Source organism: Trachurus trachurus (assembly GCF_905171665.1).
Source record: "Trachurus trachurus genome assembly, chromosome: 15".
Classification (NCBI taxonomy): domain Eukaryota; kingdom Metazoa; phylum Chordata; class Actinopteri; order Carangiformes; family Carangidae; genus Trachurus; species Trachurus trachurus.
In genome coordinates, this window is record NC_139906.1 from 20280141 (window position 1) to 20297393 (window position 17253).

At 41.9% G+C, this 17253-nt stretch overlaps 1 protein-coding gene across 2 annotated transcripts in view; it reads left to right on the top strand.

Annotated features, from left to right (window-relative positions):
• The window catches only part of pde10a (phosphodiesterase 10A), a 38246-nt gene extending 21463 nt beyond the window's left edge, over positions 1 to 16783 (top strand). Inside the window, exons 3-22 of one of the 2 annotated variants that reach the window (XM_083987866.1) lie at positions 254 to 282; positions 1444 to 1567; positions 2530 to 2579; positions 2706 to 2846; positions 3442 to 3597; positions 5566 to 5616; positions 6140 to 6198; positions 6493 to 6544; positions 7212 to 7354; positions 7706 to 7798; positions 7927 to 8113; positions 9104 to 9246; positions 9572 to 9655; positions 9748 to 9898; positions 10338 to 10493; positions 11026 to 11198; positions 11345 to 11456; positions 11690 to 11770; positions 12588 to 12676; positions 14196 to 16783. In XM_083987866.1, coding sequence (XP_083843992.1) covers positions 254 to 282; positions 1444 to 1567; positions 2530 to 2579; positions 2706 to 2846; positions 3442 to 3597; positions 5566 to 5616; positions 6140 to 6198; positions 6493 to 6544; positions 7212 to 7354; positions 7706 to 7798; positions 7927 to 8113; positions 9104 to 9246; positions 9572 to 9655; positions 9748 to 9898; positions 10338 to 10493; positions 11026 to 11198; positions 11345 to 11456; positions 11690 to 11770; positions 12588 to 12676; positions 14196 to 14295 — 2174 coding nt within the window. In that variant the 3' untranslated portion in view covers positions 14296 to 16783. The remainder of the gene's footprint in view (positions 1 to 253; positions 283 to 1443; positions 1568 to 2529; positions 2580 to 2705; positions 2847 to 3441; positions 3598 to 5565; positions 5617 to 6139; positions 6199 to 6492; positions 6545 to 7211; positions 7355 to 7705; positions 7799 to 7926; positions 8114 to 9103; positions 9247 to 9571; positions 9656 to 9747; positions 9899 to 10337; positions 10494 to 11025; positions 11199 to 11344; positions 11457 to 11689; positions 11771 to 12587; positions 12677 to 14195) is intronic. The other variant, XM_083987867.1, reaches the window with a different exon arrangement.
• Positions 16784 to 17253: the final 470 nt, after the last annotated feature.

The window sequence follows — 17253 nt, forward strand, 5'->3', positions numbered from 1 at the left end:
AAAATTCATTAGAAGTGCCAAAACATGTAAAACAGCAGGGAGTCCTCAACTGTGCAGACTGACTCAGTAATGTCAGTTGCTGCTGCTGGACAGTCCAGACCAAGTTAACCAGTGGCAAAATACCTGAGTATTTTCAGTTTGCAAGGATTGATTAGATTTTTTTTTTTTTTTATGGATTAAAGTTTTAATTTGTAGGGAATCTTTTTTTTTTTGTGAAGTTCTTTTTAACTTTGTGCTTTTTCTCTCTTTACAGATGACACATCAGCTAAAGAAGTCAGCAGGGTAGGTTTTTGCTTAATTTTCTGTAGATATTTTTGTTACAACCTCCCTGATTCCCCAAAGCTCACCTTTGTGACTAATTGAGTTCATACTCAGGAATGGACACTTTGCCTGAACTCATGCAAGGACAGCACAGAACACAGGACACTGTCCTTCTGCAAACTGCAGAATCGTCTGGGTGTGCTTAATTAAGATGCAGATTAACTACACTTTTAGTTTTTTTTTGTCCTTGTTCCTTTCTTTCTTTAGAACAGCGCCAGTGTGATGTTGACTCAGTGGCTTGATAAAAATATAAAAGGCCTTAAATACTTTACAAATTCATACCTGTGCAGTCTTGGATGAGATGTAGCACAGCAGTGATGCTCTGTGAGTGTCCAAGTCGGCACCACATAGATAGTTAATGAGAAACGGAAAAGTAAAAACCCTGCGCTCCACATCCCTGTGTTCACACCTTTGTTAGCTTAACACCATCATGCCCTGAGGAGTCCAGGTGTCAGCACCCACACCAGGGCCCCGGAGCTGGTTAGAGGGGATTTCACACACATACACACAGGAAGAAAAAAAAACGAGGGCCACTCGACCCCTCAGTGCGTCATCCATACGTCTGTGCAAACAGGATGTGGGAGGATAGAAGGCGTCCCGTGGGGGAAGCTTTCTAGTACACCACTCTCCCTGCCGTCCTGTCCTCACCCTCTCTGCAAGCGCAGAAATAGTTCTCTGGCCCCATACAAGGCAGGAGGGCTGCCTCTTACGTAACCACACCTTTAAGCTGAGGCTGAGCATCAGAGCTTGCCAAGCCTCTAATCAGAGCTGTGGGGCTCCAGCGGCCCCCTCTTGGGACTGCAGGGGGATCCCTGGGCTAGAATGCAGCAGTGAAGGGAAATGTAAGGGTGGGTGAAGGGTAATGTTGTGATGAATGGCTCTGTCTTTGTGAATGGCAGGAAGATAATCCCCTTTCATTCATTCATTCATAAAAAAAAAAAAATTAAAATCTCACTATTTGAATTAGTAGCTGTCTGCTGCTGTAACGTTAGACTGGATCCATGCAGAGTGCAGCTTGTCACTTTTTTTTCCCTTGTCGAAGCACTTGCTGAATTTTGAAATTCAATCTCAGTGTTTATGCGAGACTGTGGAGTTGCAACTTTCTGTGTGTCTTGTGTCCAGCAGTACCAGGACACAAATATGCAGGGTGTGGTGTACGAACTCAACAGCTACATGGAGCAGCGCCTGGACGCTGGAGGAGACAACAAACTCCTGCTCTATGAGTTGTGCAACATCATCAAAACAGGTAATTGTAGAAATCCCACAGATTATTGATCCACTCACTTTCACTTACGTAACATCACACTGGTTCCGCACCCCAAAAGTGACACTGACAGCAACGTTTCTTCCAGAAAAACATCCATACCTTCATGTAAATTTCTCATCATGAGTTGGGGGGTTAGATATTGTAAATGTCCTACAACTTGAGAGAGAGGGAGCAGGATTTTCCCTGGTGCGTAACCTAAGCAGTAGAGGGAGGTTTTTCTGAAGTCAAATTTTGACTATATCGCCCACTGTGGGACGTCTGTCCCCATATGCTGCGATAACGAAAACTGATACAAATGAAATATAAAATCAATAATTTATCATCTAACTTTCTCAAAGTTTGTTAAAATACACCTTATTCTAGTGTTTAATTTCCAATGCCCAGTATTTTTCAATGTCATATAGGCTACTGTAGAAATAAAGGCTTACTTCATCATGATTATTAAGTTGGTGGACAGGATCAGTGATAGAAATGCATCCAAGACAAAGTGAAGGGTCTAACCAAGCCCCAAAAGGATCAGTTCACTAAAACCACTCTGCTCATTAACTTCTTGATCATCTGTGTATTCACTGATGATCCTCCAGTCTATCTGTTGTCACATTGTATGATAACATGACCTATATATCAGTGTGAAGGGGGACTGGAGCGGAGGACAGGGAATAAGATGAACTGGATGGCAGTCAAAGCCTTCGGTCAGAGTGCCCTTGTTGTAATGTGGGACACTGTTAATAGATTGTTATTGGATTGTAACTGGACTGTTGTCTCCTTGACATGTTACCCTCTCAGGTATACCTGCCATTGGCTGTTGGACATATCTATGTCAGATGTTATGACATACGTACACTGACGGCTAATCGGTCGCTTGCAACTTGTAACAGTCTAACCATATTTAAAGCACTTACATTGCACACCTGTGACCTGTGTGTCTTTTGTTTCTACAGCAACAAAAGCTGATGGATTTGCACTTTACTTCTTGGGAGAATGCAACAATGTAAGTACAGAGGACATTCGCTGAAGACATTTTATGCAACAATACAGTTGTGTGCATGTGTTCTGACATACATGTCTCTGTTTCTGTTTCCCCCTGTTCTTTGTTCTTGTCGATGCTTCTCAACAGAGTTTATGTATGTTCACTCCAACGGGGGCCAAGGATGGCCCTCCAAGCCTCATCCCCTCAGGCCCCATCGCATTTGGGACAACCATTGCCGCTCATGTTGCCAAGATTCGCAAAACACTGCTGGTAGAGGACATCATGGGGGTAAGACTTGTTTTCTTTCATCCAGTTCAGATTCAGCCATCACAGGAACATTTCACTTGCATAGCTGTGATGTGCAACTGCAAACCTCCTAATGAACTCCTTATACTGTAAACTCATCCGTGTTCTTCATCATCTGGTTCAGTGTACTCAGCACCTCAAGGTAAAACTACAAAAATACTGTAGAAATATTTAAATTTGGATTGATGGAGGACTTACATGTTCAGAGTCACTTCACATGCTCTGCTGCTGTTATAATACAGCAAAGATAATAAATAATGGAGATGCGTCCTCTTTCACACTTTACACACTCATAAAACTGGAAACCCTGTTATGCTTTGAAAGAAAATATTATCAAAGGTGTTCTTTTGTGAGAAAATACCACGTCTAAAATAAGTCGAAAGCTACAAATCTTTGTTAAGGTGAAGTCCTTGCATGTGGTAACACTCTGACAGGTATCACACCACATTTTGTGTACAGTGGTAAATGCAGCTTCAGTAACGGGGTTTTTTGCCCTGCTGAGGGGCAAATGTTAGGATTTGTCTTGTTCGCCATCTATACCAGGTGATAACAATCTTCACTGACCTCTGTCTCGCAGGACGAGCGCTTCCCCGACGGCACAGGACAGGACTCAGGGATCCATGTTCACTCTGTCCTGTGCCTCCCCATCCTCACTGCCATCGGGGACCTCATTGCCATCCTGGAGCTGCATCGGCACTGGGGCAAGGAGCCCTTCAACCTCAGCCACCAGGAGGTCAGTCTGACCCAGACAAAACACACCAAGAGTGGGAGGCTGGAGCAAGGCTCACAGAACGGCAGTTAGCCTGGTATTCACCTTAATCTGGGTCTGTTTAAGATCTGTACAAGTTTTGTCGGGCTCATCTAGAAAATACTGACTCATGTTTTTGTCTACTAGCTGCTAATGAGATATATACGTAGTACTCGTGTCAGTGTAATAAGCTAGAAAATTACATAAGATACAGGTTGCTCACTTACAGTGCATGGGTTTGAAGATTCAGCAGAATTCAACAGGTAAAACTGGCTTGAGGACAGTTACTTTGAATTTCTGGCAACTTACAGTCCAATATTCACCTTACCGTTGCCAACTGTTGATGTGTGGGTAGCACACAGTGGGTCTCATTCATGAAACGTGAGCAGCACGGATTTGTGTGTAAACCCTGAGCAGCGCAAATTTACGTGGATTTCCGCATTCATCAATCTTTTAGTAGTGCTGATTTTTTCGTAGCTACTCACAAAATCTACACCTGCTCCGGACTGTGTGTAGCGCTTGTGTAAATGTAGGAATGCAAATAAATACTGCTTGTCACTGTTGAAAATTACAATTTTAATCCGTATTACTCTCTCTCATGTTCAAAATACGCCGACGCCTTTGAAACACGTAATTTAAACATGACAAACAATTAGAAATATTTGGAGAGAGAGACGTTTTAGGGATCGGACACGCACAAACACGTCAAGGCTCCATCTTATGATGATAATAATCTGATATAAAACCGGAAAAAACTTTTTTGTGTTGCTACAGTATACGCTCGGTGGGTGCACACTTCACCCTGCGCAGCAGCACAGTCAGCACCGGTTTGGATGGAGCTGTGACAGACGGCTGGTGCTTCTCTAAGAATATAACCTGCCTATATAACTTCATGTGTTGATACAACCATGCTCCTCTACAGCCGAGGCTGTGAAGAGCCTCCTCCTCCCGTCGCTGCTGTAGCTCTGTAGTTGTGTGTATTTATTTACTTATTTTTTCATGTTTCATATCGAACTATTCTGGCTTTACTTCTTAAACAGTTCTTTAATCAACCAAGGATAGGCCTACTTAATTCACTACATCTGTTTCTTCCCTCCACGCCTTTGACCTGTCCCAGTCACACCACCACTAACAGAAGAGAATTAAATATTATTTCTGGACTCTACTTCACCCAAAATGACTTCGATCCGTGATCTCTCTTTTTCTCTCTCTCTCCCTCTTTCCTCGTTTGCGTCATGGCCGCGCAGGTGAACAGGATTCACCTACCTCCTAATATGGTGGTCAGGATCTCCTTACAGTATATGGCTATTCATGTATGGAGATCTATGCTAATTGCTGATCACCGGGGGCGTGTTGTTAGTTTACGATGGGTTGGCATTCATGAAGTTACACACGTGTTTACGATCAAATCTGAGTTCCCCGCACCGTTCATGAATCCGGAGTAGAGTTTTAGTAGAGTGAGCTTTTATGTGCAAATCTACACACAGATTTACTCACGTTTCATGAATGAGACCCAGTGTGTTTATCAAAAGCTTTTCAATTAAAACAGCTGCAGGTAAAGAGGTGGGAGAGACTGTCAAACAAAACTTTAAAGTTGTAGGTTACAGAAACAAAAATGTTCTGCTGAGCTGAGGAAAACTGCAGGGCTCTAATTCTAATGTGGGTTGGCCTCGTTTGGGTTGCAAAATATCTCGTAGTGCAGCTTTAATTCTGCATCACTTCAGTTTTAACCCATAACAGCAAACATGCACATGCAGCAGTGTTACGGATGGTGTCCCAATCATGACTCTGAATCTGTGGGCTGTGCAGAACAGACGATTAAGTCGAGTTTTACAAAAGAAATGTGGAAATGTGACAAGAGCAAATTAAAGTTGGAAATGTGTAGCAACTTGTAAATTTGCTGTTTGTTTTTTCTGCTTGTTCTTTGGGACTAAACTTCACTTTCTTTTCCAGGTTGCAACAGCAAATTTAGCGTGGGCGTCAGTTGCCATTCATCAAGTACAGGTGAGCAAATTTCCACACATGGCTGGTCTGAATTTCAGATTGCACACTGTAGCAGGTAAACTGAAATGTAACACTTCACTAAAGACTGGTCTGGGAGTAAGGTGAAGCCCGCCCGTCCCACTTATTATGATCTTGGGTGACTTTGTTTGTTCTGGTTCTGCACGGGTGTTTTTAATGGGGAAATCCACTGTGTACAGGAACTGGGTTGTCACTCGGCCCAGTCCAATCAACTAAGCCATAGATTCAACAAACAGCTCCCCGAGGACGTCATTACGCCCCGGTGGTGTTTTTATATGAACAGATAGCATAACACCTCAGAGAAGCAGCGTCCCACTGCAGCGCTGTTAGCTGCTCGCTGCGAAAACACACTGTTGCCACTGAAACTCGTGGAGGTGGCCCACAGCCAAGTGTGTAGACAGCAAGTCGGTCTGTTTACAGTACATGCAGGATGCTGTATGTGCTCTGTGGGAAATGTTTGAATCGCCTGTGCGCCGGGTCATGACCTGGTTTTCTTTGTTTCTAGGTGTGCAGAGGCCTCGCCAAACAGACTGAGCTCAATGACTTCCTACTAGATGTGTCAAAGTAAGAGCTGATGGTGGGACAGTTTGGCTAACACTAGATGAATGCTGCTGAAAATCTTTTCAACTCTGTATTGACACCATGTTCCTATTTTAGTCTTAAGTATAACAAAAAAAAGTGAGTTTGTATTTAATCTTTATTCTTGTCAGGTCCAATGTTAAATAAAACTTCTTTTTTTTTTGCTCGCTAAATAGAAAAGAATTTTAGCCAACTTAGCTTTCATGTCTTGAATGTGAACGTCATCAGAGCTTCCCATTTGTCAAACATCTCAATGCGTCATTTCTTCTTTTCGCACAGAACATACTTTGATAACATTGTGGCAATAGATTCTCTACTTGAACATATTATGGTGAGTGTGATTTCTGCAAGTATGTGTTCATTCACATTGTCTTCAAGGCTACACATCCTGGGAGTGTGTGTCAGGCTATGTGTGTTAAACTGAGTAGTAATGTAATGCAGATACACACTGGCCACCTCAGTACCTTTGCTTGTTGTGATACTGATTTTTTATAATCATGCTTACATAGTAAATACATGTTTAAACTTGGCTTGGCCTGAATTAAGCTGGTTTTTCAGCTCACTACTAAAGAAGACGTGGTCTGGATGCGTGTTTATTTTACTAAAACCCACCTCTGTGTTCGTATGTGTTTTGTTGCCTTGTGATCGTGGTGTCATCTCAGGTCATTCAAGTCATCTGTTTCAAACCCTGAAATGAACTGGAATGACCTGTAGTCTTAGATGTGTGTGTGTGTGTGTGTGTGTGTGTGTGTGTGTGTGTGTGTGTGTGTGTGTGTGTGTGTGTGTGTGTGTGTGTGTGTGTGTGTGTGTGTGTGTGTGTGTGTGTGTGTGTGTGTGTATGTTTTAGATTGAACTGTTACATCCAAACCAAACAATTCAAATTGCAGCAATGTGTATGATTTAATTCAGTGGCAGGTGCTATGTGTAATTTTCTGATGGTTTTATTTTAAGCCCTTTCAAATTTTTAATAAGTCTGCGTGCCTGCTGCTGTTTTGCAGATATATGCAAAAGACCTGGTGAATGCGGACAGGTGCGCACTCTTCCAGGTAGATCACAACAACAAAGAACTGTATTCCGACCTGTTTGATATCGGGGAAGAGAAAGAAGGCAAACCTGTCTTTAGGAAAACCAAAGAAATTAGGTGTGTACGTTTTACCTACAGTATTTCTCTGACAATATACCAAGCTCATTTAATTTTGTGTCTATGTTCTTTTTTTAAATGGATTTTCTTGTGTTCAGTCAAAAGAAAAACAATTCAAATGACCTGCTGATTTGGTACTACAACAGTTCAGTTACAATGAGAATATGAAGTCTTGTAAATTTGCAATTTCTAAAATTCAGTTTTCACATGGATTTTTCTTTGATTGATTTATCATTGATTTTTTTTTCAAAGCATATTTTTATGCATCCACCCAGCACAGACCAACTGAGAAGCCTTAACACACAGTCCACAGGTTGAACTGCTCTCCTCTCTTCTCCCCTTTCCCTGTAGGTTTTCTATAGACAAGGGAATAGCTGGCCAAGTGGCTCGGACAGGGGAAGTCTTAAATATCCCAGATGCCTATGCAGACCCACGGTTCAACCGGTAACTTTTTCATTATATGTGATCGTTGATCATTCATTTAACTTTCTTAAGTTGTTTCTCTTCTGCTGTCAGCGTATGAGATAATCGAGAGGATCTTGATTTTTTTTATGTGTCTAACCCATTAACAGAGAGGTGGACCTGAAAACCGGATACACCACGCGGAACATCCTGTGCATGCCCATCGTGAGCAGGGGGAGTGTTATAGGTGTGGTGCAGATGGTGAACAAGCTTTGCGGAAGTGCCTTCACTAAAACAGATGAAAACAACTTTAAGATGTTTGCTGTCTTTTGTGCTCTGGCCTTACACTGTGCAAATGTGAGTACACACAATCAGTATTACAATATTTAAATGACTAACTGCAAAAAATATTATCCATTCACTTGATGTCAGTCTGCACAGGCCTGTTATGTATTTCATCCAGTGTGGGTAGATTATGTGAACATTGTGTAGTACTTTGAAGAAATGAATAGTCCGTCCTGGCTTATTTTCAGATAACTGCACCTTTGACGCAGTGGCCTCGTCACCATCCTGAAATCACTCTCACTGCTGTGAGGCTTGTTTCCACTGTTCCCCTGTTTCTCACAGTAGTAATATCGTTTTTTCTCCAAGGCTGACAAAAGTAGTGCCAACAGCTTCTATTTAAAGTGTTCATTGCCCCAAAATCTGAACAAAAGCTTCTTATTTGATGGTTGACAGTGATGATTATCCCTTACATGGAACACACAGACATTTTCATGAATCATGCTAACTCTCGAAGCTTGCCTTGTGTGGTCTGTCTGTCAAAAGCCTCTCCTCTCTGTGGGGCCTGACTCACCATCATCTCGTGCGACGAACTTACGCAGGAGCGGCGTCACAAAGTTGGTTTTAAAATTGATGAGGCACGTTAATATTTTAAGACAAGCAGTCTGCATCCGTCCACTGACAGGATTTATGTTTAGCTGTAATTTATGCCTCACGTCTCTAGGAAACTGACTCTCGCCAGCTCCTGATTTATGGTGATTTATGGTGGAAGGTGTAAGGCCTGGCGCCTGTACCTGACTGTCTTATTCCTGCCTGTCTGGGAAGGGGGACAGGGATACAAACCAGATGTGGAGACACTTTTTGGAGACACACAGATAAAATATGATACAGGACTGTTGCGGATAACTTAACTCTGTTTGACCCTTTTGGAAATTCCAACAACAATACTTAAAGGATTCAACAGTGATATAAGATATTTTCATTCGCATGGTATTTATTGCACTGGATTGTTCAGCTTCTCCCCCGATGTTTTATAGTCTAATCCCTGTTCTGTGATTCCCATAGATGTACCACAGGATCCGGCACTCTGAATGCATTTACAGAGTGACGATGGAAAAACTGTCTTATCACAGCATCTGCACATCAGAGGAATGGAAGACCCTGACCCAGCTCAACCTCCCTGCACCCATTTATAAGGAGATCGAAATGTGAGTGCCCTCTCAGGTTCAGATCCGGAGTAGCTTTGGGTCACTATCTCCTCTGATACACGAAACCCGTGACCCTGAGTGTGGCTGGCCCACAGCCACACGTCTGTGAAAGAGTCCAGACCTGACGGGGGTTGGGAGGGGGTGTGTGTGTGTGTATGTGTGTGTGCTTGCACAGTACAGGAAGGGGCGTGCCTTCTGAGTAAGCCTGTCAGTTGAACACACACAGACCTCAGATGTCCCTTTATCTGTCTCTTCTCTCCCTCTCCCAGGTGTGCCGTTCATGCTAATTTAAGCCTCTCCTCCCATCTCTTCCTCCTTCCTTCAGGTTCCACTTTGACATCAGTCCCTTTGAGGAGATCTGGCCTGCTGTCTTCATCTACATGGTTCATAACTCCTGTGGAAAGACCAGGTAAAGTGTCACAGGGCCGATGTCAACGTCACTGTCAGTTCCTCACCGAGGCGTTTAATCATCCTTCCGTGTCTTCCCTCCTCTGCACGTAGCTTTGAGTTGGAGAAACTTTGTCGGTTCACCATGTCAGTGCGGAAGAACTACCGGCGTGTTCCCTACCACAACTGGAAGCACGCGGTGACGGTGGCACACTGTATGTACGCCATCCTACAGAAAACCACTGGGATCTTCACAGAGCTGGAGGTTTGCTCCCTGTTGGGTCTGACTTTTTATCTCTGTTTGACAAAAATTAGTTAAGCTGTATAGGACAGATTATCACCTGTGTATTGATTGATTGATTGATTGATTGATTGATTGAAAACTTTATTGAACAACATTAGACAAGTGTTTAAAGGGATAAAAAACACAATAAAGCCCAAAGGCTTGTGGTCCTATTTGATGGTAGATGGTACACATGGATTTAAAACAAGGAAGACAGGCTCACAACACATGAACTAAAAACATGGGAGAGAGACACTAGGCACATAGACTACAACATTGAAGAGAAAGAACAAATAAAATAGATAAAACAAGAGATTAGGTCCCAAACAGAGACAGCAAAACATAAAGCAGACACACAAACAAACAATACAATAATCTACCATTATAACCATTTTTTTAAACTACCTATTCTGATTTACAGAAGAAAGGTCTGTTGATAGCCTGTCTGTGCCATGACCTGGACCATCGGGGGTACAGTAACGCATACCTGCAGAAGTTCGACCATCCGCTGGCTGCTCTGTACTCCACCTCCACCATGGAGCAGCACCACTTCTCTCAGACTGTCTCCATCCTACAGGTAGATCTCAGCTATGCAGAATTTACTGTGCAATAAACATTTATTTTCTTTAAATATTATAATCTAGTATAAAATGCCGTGCTAATATAACATCTCTTTCATTATCTCACTTAAAGACTTGCAGATGGGGCAAACGACTGGGAACACCACATGTCATCAAAGGAATTACAAAGCAAAAAAATATATTTCCATAGAGCTAAATTTTAGAGACTAAAATTCACAAAGATAAAAAAAAATCAATATTACAAATTTAATTGAACTGGTGTAAAGTTTAAATCTTTTCAGCAGATCTTTTGTCTGTGCATGAAACACGGCTTTCTTTAATTTTCACAAATAGAATATGACGCATAATTACTGGAAATGAATGCACACGCACACAGAGATTCACTGCCCTCTTCTGTGATATCCGGGATCTGTTTGGATGGCGTGAACCTGAGATGAATCTGAGATTACAACCTGTTGTAGTCTAGCTGAGCTGAACGCCTCATAAGTGGAGCTTTTGCTTTTTTATTGATCTCTTTGTTTCTCATAGCTGGAAGGGCACAATATTTTCTCCAACCTGAATTCCACCGAGTACGAGCAGGTGCTGGAGATCATCCGGAAGGCCATCATCGCCACGGACCTCGCCCTGTACTTCAACAACCACCAGCAGCTGTCGGAGCTGCTGACCTTGGGTGGGCTGGACTTTAACAACCACACGCACAGGTGAGCGGCGGCGGCGGCGGCGGCGGCGACTCGCACTAGTGCACAGGATCATATTAAACCTCTCCGAGACATGTTTTGACCCGGTGCGCATAAACGGCACATTGAGTTTCTCCACATGGCTATAATAAGGCTTTGCTCCCCTCCAGGGACCGTGTGATTGGTCTGATGATGACAGCATGTGACCTGTGTTCTGTTACCAAGCAATGGCAAATCACACGACTCACAGCCAACGACATCTATGCTGAGTTCTGGGCTGAGGTACAGTGGGATACTGTTGAGAGTTTGAACAGTTTTAGTGTCATGATCATGCCTCCAGTCAAACAGCCAGATCTCTGTTATTCCTTGTAAGTACTGCTACACCTAGCAGTCCTACAATTTATAAGGCACAATGTAGTGTTGTCTAATGGTCAGGAGATTTGACGCAGAGTGCAAGAATAAAATAAAATAAAATAAAATAAAAATTCTCTCCTTACTTCTTTGTTCCTCTACAGGGAGACGAGATGAAGAAGATTGGGATGCAGCCGATCGCTATGATGGACAGAGACAAGAAGGCCGAGGTTCCCCAGGGCCAAGTGAGACCAGCATTTTTACTCACGTGTCTCTGACTATACTTACTTACTCTCCCCACTTCACACACACACACACACACACACAGAGAGATACACACACACACACACACACACACACACACACACAAAGAAGTTTAAAATCTCAGCATTCTGATGTGTAGTGTGAAATAACCACATGAGGGAAGCTGGTGATTCTTGTAAAAGTTCTCAGAAGAAGAAAATACAGAGAAGAAATCGCAGATGCCAGTGGTGGAGAGAGGACTAGAAAATCCTCCTTATGTAGGAAATGATAACTTAAATAACAAAGTATCACTACAAACCGAGATTAAAAAATAAAAAATAAAAAACACATTTATACTGTATATAATAACATCCAGTGAAAGACGTTCCTACATAATACTCTGGTTATATCTAGTTTAATAGAGTTTTTAAGAATAATTAATATGGGTTAAACTATTCTCCAAAGCTATGTTTGAGCCTGTGTTTTCATATACGCTTTAAATACTGCCAAAGAAACCAGATACATCAGTTATCTAATATAGTAAGTACTGTCATTTTAAACAATTGCAGCCTGAAAAAACATATCAATATAATAATACAATAATAGCATAACAAGGTGATAATTTTTATGAAGCATAATGAAACAGTGATATAGAAAGAATATCAACAAATTCCATAAAATGTATTGTCAGTCCCTACACATCCATAATTTTGTAGGTTTTGTAATACTCGTGTCAGATATTAATGGTGTAAATTTTGTTAATGAATGACAATTAATCAGTTATCTATATGTGTTTGTTTTTTATGTTTGTCTTTTTAGGTGGGATTCTACAATGCTGTTGCAATTCCGTGTTACACGACACTATCTGAGCTTTTCCCTCCTTCTAGTCCTCTTCTAAGAGCCTGCAAGTAAGTATTCAGAGCTGTAGTTTTCCAAGCCTCATCCTTCACCGTGTGCTTTATGTGAGGAAAGACTCAGCAAGAACGTGAGAATGTACATAGATTACAGTATGTGTTGAATAAGAATATTAAATAACTGAATAATTATTGAAATAAAAAAAGAAAATAAGTCAAAAACAATTCAAACGTTATGGTCTGATACAGACAGCAGCTTCTGTTTCAGCAGCAATCGGCCAGACAAATGAGATTTGAGGTTGATTAGAAATGTGTGTGTGTGTATAGGTGCACATTCCACTGAAAATGCAAACACACATATCATACTTCTGCACTGACACTGAATTAAATAAACTTAATATATACTATATCTAAAGGCACAGATATTTCATTATACAGTGGGCGAACAGGAAACAGTTGCTCGTCCCAACTCAGTGTAGCTGTGTGTTTGTGTGACGGTAAGAATGTATTTATAAGTGTGATTTCTGGTTGTTGGGCAGGATCATATTGCACATTTGCCGCCCCCCCTGGGGTAACCTGCTGGTTTCTAAAATGTTGTGACCTTGCTCTGCGGGGAATGCAAACAAAGTGAGCAGTGTAATATTTAAGCCCCGGCAGTACGTCAGCACCGGGGCCTTCGGTGGGCAGCAGGCCTAGACCCCGCGGAGCCCGGCTGCTTGTTGTGGGATCTGCCACAGACGTGTAAACTGCATCAGGCTGGCTAATTGAATGGAGTGGCAGCAAAGGGCAGCACTTTCTGCGCTCGTATGTCAGGCTTGATTATGGCGCAGGGAGCAGAGGTTACCTTCATGACAACATGAACTGATGGAACTGCTACAGCAGGTGACTAATGAATTACACTGTTGCTCCCTGGCTGTGGTGACATGTGCTCATTTGAGTCGAGTTTTTGTCTTGAATTAAGAGCAAAACAAGTCTGTGCTTAATGCAGCTTTTTTACATTGTGGATTTTGAGATTTAACACGATCAGAGCTGTGACTTCATATTCTTCTGTTTCTCAACATCAATGCTTCAGTTGCATAAGCTCAGCTTCTCCAACTTCTTCTTTTTAAAGTACAGTCTGTCTCATTATGACATGACAACACTGTGGCCATACCACAGTCAGAATCAGATGCACACCCTTGTGGCAGCAAAGTGTTATAATGTTGTGTCTCAACTAACCATCATCACATATGTCAGTACATTTAAGGAGTTGTAAAGTTGTTAAGAAAACAACTGTACATTGACTGCAGTAGAAAAAAATCACAAATATAGATCTGATAATAGCTTCCTCAAATTATAAGATACTAATTCAAATTAACCTTAAATCACTGGATTTGACAAAAAAAAAACACTCAGCCATTTCATTCACTTTTTTTAATTAACTGAAATACTTTTGTCTTATTATTAAGTTTACAATATGTTTGGTTCTTATCTTATTTCCAATTTCAAGTAATATCTGTTTTCACTGCCATGATTGTGAACCCATGACACGCAGCAGAGTCCGACTCTGATCCGAGGTGATGTGTGCTTGCAGGGAGAACCTGGGCCAGTGGGAGAAGATATCACGGGGAGAGTTGGAGGATGTAGTGCCCAGTCGACCTTGCGTTTCAGGCCCTGTCAAGGTGGACAACTGACTACCAAAGGGGTTTGCTGGCCCACCAAAGGAGTACAACGTGAATCCTGCCACGGACCTGGAACTTTGTAGGAGGAAGAGCCCACATCCTGTGTGAGCAGGAGACAGATCAGCTAAAGGCGACTTGACTTTGAAAACACACAGTTACCTCATTGGGTGACGGAGGTGTCAACACTGGCGGTTTCACCGATCCCAGAGACTGACAGACAGCTGATGGGGCTGAGGGACTTCAACCCATCACCCTGCGTCCACTCAGCTTGGGAATTCATTTGGTAGAATGGACTTGTGCCGTTTTGGTTGTTTTAGTTTGGCTGTTTTATGTTTGTTTTTGTTTTGTTTTTTTTAATTTTCTTTTATGGTCTTGTATTTGCAGAGGCCTTACTCTGAACCTTTCACAGGCTTGGTTATGTGAAATCTTGTTGTCGGTTCAGGCTTTTTTGAAAATGGTACTGTTTGCCTTCTGTGGTAGGTTTATCGTACACGCACTACTTCAGCAAGGTGTTCCCAGAGACAGAAGGAATGTGTAGAGCAGATGTATGGTGTAATGCCACCTTATTGAGAAGGTGCGTGTCAGAATGTTTTTTTATTACTTTTTTGAGCAAAAATCCTTTGCAGTACTTGAATAAAGAGATACAGCCTATTTTACGTGGAAATTGCAGAAATCCCCCTGCAGCATATTCTACAAAACGTGGATGAACTGCGATGAGAGGAGTTAGATAATGTCGACACTTGTGAACACAAGTCACAAGAGAGTCACAATGTTTCTCCCTGAAGTGGACCCCCCACAGCACTGCCCCCCGGCTCCCCCTGGCATTTAGGAACCTGCTGCATAGTACATCAACTTTTCTTCTGATCAACCGGATCTGACCCCAGGCCAGCAGTCATAATGTTTGTAGGACGGAGTTCACAAGACAAAAAAAAAAATCCAAGATGCGCAAATAGCATCACTTAAAACCATTTATAGTACACCAAGACTGCATTCGATTGAATTTCCACTCTCACAACATTTTCCACACCACTATCCCATCATGAATTATTTTACACAACAGTCTGGTTCTTCTTATTAATCGCTAATCACTTCTTCACAGCTATAGTAAGGATACTGCACAAGTTGGCTGAGTGGATTATAAAGATTAGTCTGTTTGCAGAGCCACAAAAAACGTTTTACAGGTCAACTACCACGTGTCATGTCCAGACAGCACCCTGATCTAGAGCACAGGGTGAAGGTGTGGTGAATTTTAAAGATGTAAATCAGATTAAGAGTGGAAGGTGGGATAATTGGTAGCCTGCACAGTCTCAGATGTTTTCTCCTTTTTGACATAAACGGGTGTCCTTGCAGGTTCAAAGCTGTAGTATGAAACATCAGTGACACTGAACACTTTGTCATTTTGCTGTTGATGCAGGGCACAGCAGCTCTCAGCGCCCGTCAGCCTCGTACTCTCCCGTACTGTCAAACCTGTAAAGCTAAAGTGCATCACATGTCTGGGACTCAAAAGCTCAAAAGAATGTCGGTTGACTTTCTGCAGGTTGTGTGACAGAAGTTCACCCCCATCACGTCCATGACCTACCCCGAAGGACATAAATTCACGTCCCCTCGCGCTTCAGACGGAGGCTGCATTTGGACTCTTTCAAATGAGTTCCCAAGATCTTCCAAAAGACAAAACGATTTTTGTCTGAAACTGTCATTCCAGTGGACATTGTCCCTCCAAGACTGAAATTGCCGCTCAAATAATTTGTTTTACAACTGGTACTGTGCCCCCTCCTCCCATCCCTTACCCCCTCATCCCAGCCCAGCCCCGCTCCCGCTCCCCTTCACCCATATGGTGTGAATGTACATTTCGATGAATGTTTCATTGATTGCAGATCCTCGGTGGTGGCATGTGGGTTATAGTGCGCCATCAGTTTCCATGATGTCCTCTGTCTTACTCTTTTCAGAACTGCTTCCAGTAAGCTTCAACCAAGAGCCACAATTAGCATGCACCTGAACTGAAGTTTATATATAGTTTTGCATATACGGTAATAGGTGTATACTGTGTGCAACCTAGGAATTAGTTTGTACAGACTGAGACGTTCGCTCTGATGGTGCTAAACTGAATGGCAGTCATGCGCTTTCTGACTGGGTGTGTAGTCTGTGTGTATGTGTGTGAGAGAGGGTGTGTATTTGTGTGTGTGTAAGAGAGAGAGAGTAAGAGAGAGAGAGAGAGGAAGCTTTGACTGTCTCTTTCCCCACTCCAACCCCACATGAGAACATGGTTAAGTCCATAACACTGCACTGTCCCTTCTATTTTTCAGCACCAGTTATATCCCATTGTCTGCACTATGTTTAGCTTATGATCTTTATCATTATTATTATTGATGATTATTATTATTGCTCTTATTACTATTGTTATTTTCTTAATTAGAGTTAAATTTAAATTAACTTATATTTTTTATACAAAGAAAAATAATGTTGGCCTTTTTGTTTTGTACAAAGTAAACATCAAGATAAACAAAACGGTCTAGACATGTTACTGTTACCCAGAATAATTGAGGAATGTCTCAACTGTAAATGTAAGAGCAGTAGCCCAAATGAATTTTATTAAATATCTGAAAAACACATGTGTGTTCCAGATCATTCTTTATTCCATGTTTGAGCTGCCTATTTATTTGCCTTTATTTAACTCTTAATGCACATTGTTTTATTGGTAGAGCTGCAGAGTCAGTGACAGTGTTGGGTGAAGATGCGTCACTCCTGATTGACATTATGTTATTGCACTCAATCAGGTCATTTTTGTTTCATTATCCCAGAGATATGTCAATGTCATTTCTTTGTTTGTTTTTTTTTCTTTCTTTTTTTTTTTTGATAGTCAAAATATGAATAAAAATTGGGATATTGAAAATGTCTGGTAATGGTGAGAATATTTTCCTTTTATTTTATGAGGACTCAGATTGTTCATGCACCATTTTAAAACTATACAAG